At 34.0% G+C, this 10,014-nt stretch overlaps 1 protein-coding gene across 1 annotated transcript; it reads left to right on the top strand.

Annotated features, from left to right (window-relative positions):
* The first annotated feature begins 25 nt into the window (after positions 1-25).
* LOC126814809 (zinc finger and BTB domain-containing protein 49) lies at positions 26-4,244 on the top strand. Its single transcript, XM_050540179.2, has one exon. The coding sequence runs from the start codon at positions 205-207 to the stop codon at positions 2,242-2,244; it is 2,040 nt and encodes a 679-aa protein (XP_050396136.2). The 5' UTR covers positions 26-204; the 3' UTR covers positions 2,245-4,244.
* The last annotated feature ends 5,770 nt before the right edge of the window (positions 4,245-10,014 follow it).

Raw genomic sequence — 10,014 nt, 5'->3', positions numbered from 1 at the left:
CGGAATTCTGCAGTAAATCCTGGGGAGAAATTGGTTTAGAAGAACAAAGTATTTCACATTTTCTACCAGTATTCGCAGTTCTCAACTCCCCTTTGGATATATTGTGTTTTTAATATACACAATAAATTAGTTTTACACATTTTTGCACCTGGTCGGGCCGGGTTTTCAGATATAAAAATAGTATCTGTGCCAGCTCCCTCCAAAATGGCGCAGAATAGCAAACCTCTTGCAACATACTGCGACAAAAAACAAACGTCTGCAGTAATGGAAGGATTAAATGAACAGAGAAAGCTATCAAGATTTTGTGACGTTGTTCTCAAAGTTTGTGGTGAACAAATATTTGCTCATTCAAATATCCTATCTTCAGCGAGTGAATATTTTAGTTCATTTTTGGGCTGTGGTCAAGATTGGCCACGGGCATTTTCTCAAAAAACTCCACAAATCATTGAAATTTATATTGATGGAAGTGACGGAGATGGAAAGGGATACGGGGAAGCCGTACGGAAAGTTGTTGACTTTATGTATACCAGTAAAATAGACATTACAAATGAGGTTTTAAACCAAGTAATTGAGATAGCTAAAATTATGCAAATGAACAAAATTTTAGAATATTGTGAAATCTACTTAAAAGATGAAACATGTGAAGATATGGAGAATAGCCCTGATAATTTAATCAATAAATCAACTGTTAGTACTATGACAGAATCAAAATCTAATGGTAATGCCTCGGAAGAAGACAATGAGATTGGAAGTGATAATGAAGTCAATGATCCTGATTATAAGGTTCCTATGAATGTAAAGGAGGATCCATTTAAGAAAAAGGTTTTGAAGAAAAGGGGAAGACCAAGAAAAAAACAAGAAGATTCTGATATTAATTTTGGTTCCATTCTAATACCAGTTTTAGAAGAAGAACCTGAAGATGAAAACCTTTGCATTCTTTTTAATCAGGGAGATTGTTCAACCACAGTTAATAAGCAAGGTGACGAACAAGACATTGATAAATCACACACCCCCAATAATCAAGAGAAAGAATCTTTATTACCAGAGGCTGTTAAATCAGAGCCCACAAATTCCAAGCCTACTAGATACAGTAAAAGAGTCAGAAAAGCCAAAGCCCACCCAGATTATGTAACTCACCAATCATCACTGCTAAAAATGAAAAAAGTAGAAGCAATAGAGGATGAAGAGAGAGAAAACAAACCAATGGTAGACAACGAAATCCACTCCAAGTTACGTTACATGTGCAAAGCATGCAACCTTACATTTAGAAGTATGGATGAATATAAAGACCATAAATCCACAACCCATACCATAGCCCTTTCTTCCAGAAAAGAATTATCTTGTTCAAGATGTGAATTTACCACTAAAAGACAAAATGAATATAAAGAACATATGAAAACCCATCTTCACAGTGAACTAACGTGTAGTTTCTGTGAATACCAAGCAACTGATCAAAATGACTTTCAGCTTCATATTGAAAAACATACAGGAGAATTTCCCTATTTTTGTATGGAATGTGACACTAGGTTTAAGAATAAAGCACAACAAAATGCTCACATGCCTAAACATTCAGTAGTGAAGCCATTTGTCTGTGAAACATGTAATGCAGGATTTAAATGGAAGCATGCTTTAAAAAGTCATATGATAACACACAGTGATACTAAGGACCATTTGTGCGACATTTGTGGATTTGCAACTGCTCACAAAAGTATGCTTAAAGCCCATAAACTTATCCATTCAGGTAACACTTACAAGTGTGATGTGTTGAACTGTAATTTTCAAGCTACCAAAAAACAAAATCTAAAATATCACATGTTGACACATTCTGGTGAAAAACCTCACCAATGTGAAGTGTGTGGACAGAGTTTCTCTTTAGTTAAAAATATGAAAAGGCACATGTTAATGCACTCAAATGACAAACCAATCAAGTGTGACATTCAAGATTGTCAGTTTGGTACAACACGCTTTGATAAGCTTAAAGAACACAAGTTAAAGCAGCATGGGGCTGGCTTGCCTCCCACGAAGAAACTTCGATTATCTGACTATGAAAATATTACCGAAGGACATCATATTATCCATATCTCTGAGAATCAGATATTAACTGAAGCTTTAGCAGCTACACATAATATACAAGAAGGACAAATAATTGCTACTGTTGATAGTGGTTCTATTATAGGACATGTTCAGTATGCTGAAATAGATGCTGCTTCTGGTATTATTCAGTATGTTACAAGTATTGAATAAATGTACATACATTTATTTTGTGCATTGAATTGTACAGTGTTCAGTAATATTTAAATGATTGATATCCTACAGTGCTTTTGTTTATGTATTATAAAGGTTGCCAATAAGTTTTAACGCCAAGATTTATATCTTAGTATGATATACTTATACATTTTTTTAAAAACACCTGTTCATTTGACTTGAGTATTTACAACATGTACACGTATTGTTAAAATATTCACATGATAAATGTAGAAGGTATGTTACTGATTGGGATCTGGCAGAATTAGACCAAGTTTATGACTGACAAGGACCATACATTGTATTAATTAGGCTGACTGGGATTATTATTTGAATGACTAGAGTATTTACAATATGTATATAATATATTTATAAACATCAGCAAAAATGACAATAAACAGTATTATCAATAATATAATGAATTATAATAGAACGGTTATAAAAAGGAAACATTTACATGTTTAAGACATTAGAACAGCACTAATTAGTTTGCAAAGATCAAATTCAGAACATCTAATAGTTTACTTTAAAATACAGATGTGACGTCATCCTTTGAAGTTGGAGTACCATTATTTCAAATAATCGTACGGGCAATGTGCCAAGCGTAACTTGGTAAAATATTGAACTCGAGTGACGTAGTTCATTGCAAAGCACGTGCAAGTGTCTGTATTTTAAGTTGTTTAATGGTCTCGAGCTTAAGACATTGCGTAATATATTGTAAAAAGATTCGGGCCTCACGGCCCTCATTTTGTTACAATATATTACCTAATGTCTCGCTCTCGACCATTAAACAATACTTAATAACATTAACAATGAGCTAAATATTGCAAAATGTACTTGTAATTGTCAATGTCTCAATATTCCAGTTTTCTCCCTTTATGTCCACAAACTAGCAAATACATTTAATAATTGTATACATATACATATGTACCATGTCCATATTATCAAAAACAGCATACCTGTACAATTACTGCGATAATTTGTAGAAAGCTATGAATCACATTGTTCAGTGTAAAACTAAAATGCCAATAACCCACAAATGTCCCAATATTCAGCTTTAAATCCATGGTGTGAATTTGCTGCTATTCATGTAGAAGTATACCTATTATTGTTCACATTTATGATTTATTAATCTTATCAAATATTCTCCATTGAATGTAACAAATCTACATCTGTAGTCAAAAGATATCCATGTAATAATTATTTATTCTCCTTGTTAAGAATATTTCAGTTTTTATCTTAAAAAGGTACCTGTACAATATTGGTTTTAGTTTTAATAATCTTCAAATAATATGTACCTTTTCCCATGGCTTGCCTAGTTACATGTATTTGTTAAGTTATACTTTATAATTTATTCTATTTTCTTCTGACTGTTAATAAAATTTATAAGATTCTTTATGTATCTTTATGTACTATTCTTAAATCACTCTTTTCAATGAATTAACAACTAACTAAATAATTTTAGAATAATAATAAATGTATTAGTCAAATAGAAGTTAAAGTAAACCCTGAAAGCATGAATTTCCTGAAGTTATAATTATAATGTGAATAACATAAGAAATGTTCATAATTGGAATTTGAAATTTAATTTTTATAAACTGAGACAATGGCATGAAATATTTCATCACAATCCATGGTCTTTTTCTTAATCGATGTGTTAAAAATGCCTTCCCACATACAAACTTCTGATTTGATGAAATAATTGAACTAAAAACATATTCAAACTAATTAATCTCTAAAAAATTTGCTTCAAATCCCTCTCAAAACATTGTATTCGCAAGGAAATACTCTTAGATATAAAAAGTCTATTTTTAGAAGCTATGTTTATCATGTAACCTGATTGAGGGAGGGCCTATTTTGAGAATGTATTTATGGTTATTTACTGTCCATTTGCCATACATATTGAAGCTTAAGTAAATTCTTGTATTAACTTTTGCCAACTTCCTTTTCCTCCATTTAATTGAAGACTGTTTTGTAGGTTTAAACCCCTCTATGTTATCCAAATCGCCTAACCGTGCGATCAAGAAATAACAAGCTGGCAGACAATAAGATGGTATGGTTGCCAGTCAATTGATACCTTGACATATTTGCCCAGTGATTGCCTCATGGGTGTTTTACAGGGAATTGGGCATCTTCTCTTTCAATTTATACCAAATTTACCGTACCTTTATTGGAAATAACTACCGTATAAATACTTTCGTGAGAGTAAAAAGATACCGTCAAGTTTCCAGGGAAATGTTAGCCAAGAGGGCTAATAATGACAAAATGGAGTTAGCCCCCCTGTATTAAGTCAACATATTTCGATTGCAAATGAAGCCCAAAAGTAAACCTGTAACAATGTCGAGGAACCGTCGCAGAGGAGAGGACAAATGGCACAGTCGACATTTTATATGTTAAAGGAGCTAAATCGCTACTATTTGGAACCTAGAAATTGACACAAATGGGTCGCAACCCATATAATATTCTATTGATTTACATTCAATCATTTCCGTTTTTACTCTTAATTTCAAATCATTTATGTTCGGCGAAATACACCAGAAGTCTCAATCGAATGGCAATCTCTAACGTCTGGTTATTCCTGTCTGCACCGATAGTATTTATTGCGAATGCTCCCCAGATAAGAATATGACGTCACCGGTTGACACGACTTGTGGAATATGTCTAGTTTCGTTCTTCGAGCCTCTTGTTAAAAATGACGCCGAACGCGTTATGGTACACGATTCGTGTATCAATGGTAAAAAATTTATTTTGTTTTAAATATTAGATATCAGAAGCCCATTTTTCCCGGTAAGATAACAACATCAATGTTGATTTAAATTGACAAATAATTCGTGTTTTCAATGTCGACGACTTTGAATGATATTGAGTTAGAGACTTGGCTACTGTTAGAAATGAAATGAAATGGGGTTTAACGTCCTACTGTTCTGTTCCTAAACTGGGCTAATGAAGACGGGCATACGCCATACAGTGTGCTATGATGGAAATTTTGCCCGGACAGCGGCACTACGGCCTACTCTTATATCGAATTCCAACTGCTAAGGGATCTTTTACGTGCACGCCAATGTGTACACGGGACCTCGGTTGTTCGTCCCATCCGAACGACTAGACAGCTGTCCTTGTCAGGTCCTACATCACTGACAAGGGGGAAACCACGCCGGAAAATCTGAATGAACTTTCTTGGTCAATGCAGAGATCGAACACCCAACCTCCAGGCTAGCGAGCTAGCGTCTTACTCACTTAGCCACGTGATCCCGGGCTACTTTAAAGGAGCCATCCCAGATATCCAAGTGAATCAAAAGCGTTAATTGTATAATCCTATGTGTCACTCCTGTGCAACTATTTGAAGGTCTGTGATACTTTTTGTACCTTTTGAAGAAAGCAGTGGAATATCAAAATGGATTCGTCGTCTGTCCCTCCATCACACTCCTTGGAACACAATACCTCTACTTCTAATTTAAAGGAGCTAAATCGCTAATATTTGGGACCTAGAAATTGACCAAAATGGGTTGAAACGCATATAATAATGTAATCTGATTGTATATAAACTGATTTACATTCAATTGTTTCCTTTTTTACTCTAATTTCAAATCAGTTATGTCCAGCGAAATACAGCATGTGTCTCAACCCTATATCAATTTCTAGCGTCTGGTTATTCCAGTCTATTAAGCAGGCTGTCCAGTTGAATATGTCTAGCCTCGTTCTTTCTGGTCACTTGTTGCAAATGACGCTAAAACGCACTATGGTACACGATTCGTGTACCAATGGTAAAATGTTTATTTTGTCTTAAATATTGGATATCAGAAGCCTGCCTTTTCAAATTTAGTGTAGATGCTCGTTAGGTAAATGTCCTGACGGATGTTGATGGTGATCATTCTCTGCTTAGCATAATCAGAGATTATCTGTCTTATTTGCCGAGAGAGAAATGCAGTTTAAGTTTCAATTTCTACTCGGTCCAAACTATAGGCTGAATGTAATTCGCCGCCGAGACTTTGGAATACAACAACCGACTTCTTAAATAATAATAAATTGTTTAAAGATTAAAAAATCTGCCACTCTTATTACCCAAGATTTTGTGATTTAGCTTGCGAAAAATAGATTAAAGATGTCTGATAAACGTGAAATTGTAGAAGTCATCTGGAAATAGAAGAAATTGCCAACAGTTTAGATATACAGATCCAAAGAAAAAAAAAACACCTACACGTATTAGTACCCAAGATTTGTGATTGAGCTTTCGAAAAATAAATCTGGAAGAAAAATATAATATAAAACACAAATTTATATGAAAAACAATCACTGGGTTTATTTCACACTACGTTTCAACAAGTTCCTCTTGTCGTTCTCAAGTAAGTAATAATATATGTGTCGTAAACGTGTCGATGTAGGGTTCAAAGGTTCTAAAACTGAAATCGGCATACGATTGGTAAAATCAACTGGCATTGTATGAAAATAATATAAACATCGGAAATTGGGCAATGTTTAGGGATTTCTAAAGTAACCTTTTAATTTTGTGTCTAAAAAACCCTGTTTGCAGACGATTGCTTGGTAAACGAATAAAAAAAAAAATAAAGATTTAAATTAATATTCTGAAAGGCCGTCCTCCGATACTTTTTATATGTGTTTACTTGGATTTGGTTAGATAAAAAAAATGGTTAGAAAAAATTCATTAGTTCTGCCAGATGCCGTGATACCAGTTTTTATTGATAGGTAAGATTCGTGAAACAGACGTAAAGATCAAGTGATACCGGTGCCCTAATACACTATTTCCGGTGCCAGTATCAGAGCTGAAGTATTCGGTCTACTGCTTCAGTTAATAGATTATAACCATCGTTTTCTCAAAACTCAAATAAAACTTGTGTATTTCCTACAGACGATGAACAACCGTAGTATATTTTCAAGCATCTGGAAACTGTTCAGGAAGATAAACTGAGAGCCCGGCCATACCGCTGCCCTGGTAGAAAGCATCTTGGCGTTCCATTCAACTGTTGGCATTAACTTTACAAGTAGACAATAGAAGGTAGAGAATTTAAGCACAGGTCATTTTGAACAGACGTAATTGAATAAATACATATGGGGTAGGCTATAGAGCCCACCACCTAACAAACTCTGTCAATATGATGTTCAGGTTAGATGAATTTGGAGAAATGTTTTTGTGACCTTCGTTTTGCAGGATTGGTATTTAGAAATTGGCTGTTTGAGATTTGTTTTTCGTTGTATATTTTTCATGAAATGTAAATACATGTATATTTTTTTCTTTTTTTTAAAAGAAACTTTATCATTATATAAAAATACAATTAAATTAAACAAAGATACAATTTACAAATCTGATGACAAATGTCTGATTGGTTAAACAAAAATTGATTTTAAGATACAAATGTTAATTTTAAGATACAAATGTTAATTTTAAGATACAAATGTTAATTTTAATATTCAAATGTCTAAATACGACAACAAATGAAAAAATAAGAATATTAAGGACTATGAATTAATTACTAAGAATTAAGAACGCTGAATAAAGAGCTGTTTGGTCTTCCATAGACCGCAACCGCACTCCCCGCATACAACCCACTATATCATACAGACAATGGGTCAATTCAAGTCCTGGTTAAGGTTGTTTAGTGTCTAACACAAGTTAGGTCAGTGAAGCACTGGTGTAACGCTGTGCTAACTCAACCTCAGACCCCCTCTGTATTTGAATCAGTCCGAGTTACGGTCTGCGGTGTTGCGGTACTGTTAAATATGGATATATTTACACAACATGAACACCAGTGTCGTTACCCAAACACTAACGTATACCTGAGCCCCTCAATTTCCCGAATAAAGAAACAAATTTACATGAAAAAAATATAAAGACAAGGAGCTTTGTGAAATATTATTTCTAATTACATAAAAACTTGTTAGATAATAATAACTTGATAAAAGTTATTATCTTGTTAAAAATAACTCTAACACTAACCCCTAGGGGTTAAAGAAAATCTCATTTCAAGTCATTTATTACAACATTGGTGTAAAACAGCAGACGGCAAGAAGGGAATTTTTTTTAACGATTTTAGATTTAGTTTTAAGGCTTAAAATGACCCTTTTTTTTATCCATATAAGGCCAAAACGTAGGGCAAAGAAATGTTGATCGCAGACCTGCTAATTTACAAGAAATCTTTAGGAAATTTCGACTGAATAATGACCATAAGACTACAAAAATTCAACATAGATCCTAGTTACTTAACTTCCTGGAAGCGGTTAGTTTTCCCCAATTACCCTTCTTTTGGTGTTTTATTTTTTTAGTTGGCCAGTTCCAATCTGTTTCACAGAGAATTACGAGTCTAGTAATATATCTCTGTCAAAGATGACTGCCTTAACACGTGCCGTCACAAGCACGCGGCGTCAATCATTGGCTGAATGGCGCGTGCATTGTTTACATAAGACGTTACTGCTTCGGAGAGAATGCTGCATTTTAGTCATTTTAATACCCATTTACACTAAATAGGAAATAATTTTTACCTACAAATACGTCAAACGCCTTTATTTATTTTTCCAATACATAAAAAAAATGTTTTAGAATTTAATTTGTCGCAGGAAAAAAGTTAATATTACGGGCTCATTAAGCGCATCGATGTCATCCTTATCAGTGATTGTAGCGGCCTAGCAAATATTCACTGCGGATCAGTGTGGGCCAGTTCCAATCTGTTTCACAGAGAATTACGAGTCTAGCAAATATTCACTGCGGATCAGTGTGGGCCAGTTCATGCAAAGAATTGAATGCGTTAGACCGGAAGACAAAAACAAAGTGTAACATTTAAAAATAACACTAGTGTTATGTTCCGCCAGTGTTAACACTGGTATTAAACTAGTTTAGACACTGATGTAAACACTAGTGCGAAATCGAGAGGCTCAGGTTAAGGCACTAACAAGAACACCAGTTATACACCACTACGACACAACCTTAACACAAGCGTAACCCGTGACTTGAACTGGCCCAATAGATATGTTTTCTATTGCATAAGTAATCCACCTAAGTGAATTGAGAAAGTTGACCAAATTTGCAGAAGTTAACATATTTTTAAACAATTCTTTTGTTTCCACTGTTTTAAACTACATGTATTTGTAATTGGCTGTGGTATATAGAGATTTTAACCAAAATTTACTGAAGTATCCAGAATTAAATATATCATTATCAGGCCTACGTATATAATAAGCTTTGCATATTTAATGGTTTCGGTATATCACCAAATAGATTATTATGAGACATGATGTGTGTGAAGTGGTAAACTCTTATTTACGTAAGATTGTACACCAGATGAAACTTCATGCAACTATTATCGTAAATTGGTTTAAATTGGGTTTAGTTCGACTTGATAAACATTAAATAGCCAGTTATAGGTTGACTTACGTCATTCTACGCATATTATGATGACGTAACTTGTTGACCCAGGGTTAAAATCAGCATATTCATGTCAAGGTAATCATTGTTGATATAATCAATGAACTATTAGCAGATAACAGTGATGTATAATAACACTTCCATTAAGATTGCATTGAACATTCATCCGGTAGACGGTTTGAAGAATAAAGGGACATCGAGTAATGGAGCAACTCTTAATTCAACTTCTAGATTGCCCTTTTCGTAATTTCTTGCAAGGTCTGATGCAATCTAATTTATATTGTAGTAAAATTCACGTGACATGAAGGAAACATGGTTGACAGATTCGTAATTTCAAATATCCTGTAATGGCAATAAACACAGGCAAATCTAATTTAACCACGGTCTATCAGTAT

The sequence above is a fragment of the Patella vulgata genome, chromosome 3, assembly GCF_932274485.2.
Source record: "Patella vulgata chromosome 3, xgPatVulg1.2, whole genome shotgun sequence".
In the NCBI taxonomy this organism is placed as follows: domain Eukaryota; kingdom Metazoa; phylum Mollusca; class Gastropoda; family Patellidae; genus Patella; species Patella vulgata.
Note: the sequence above shows the minus strand (reverse complement) of the source record. Positions and strands in the feature narration are given on the sequence as shown.

Coding starts and splice junctions, on each gene's coding strand:
- LOC126814809 (XM_050540179.2), top strand. CDS start 205: ATGGCGCAGAATAGCAAACCTCTTGCAACATACTGCGACAAAAAACAA.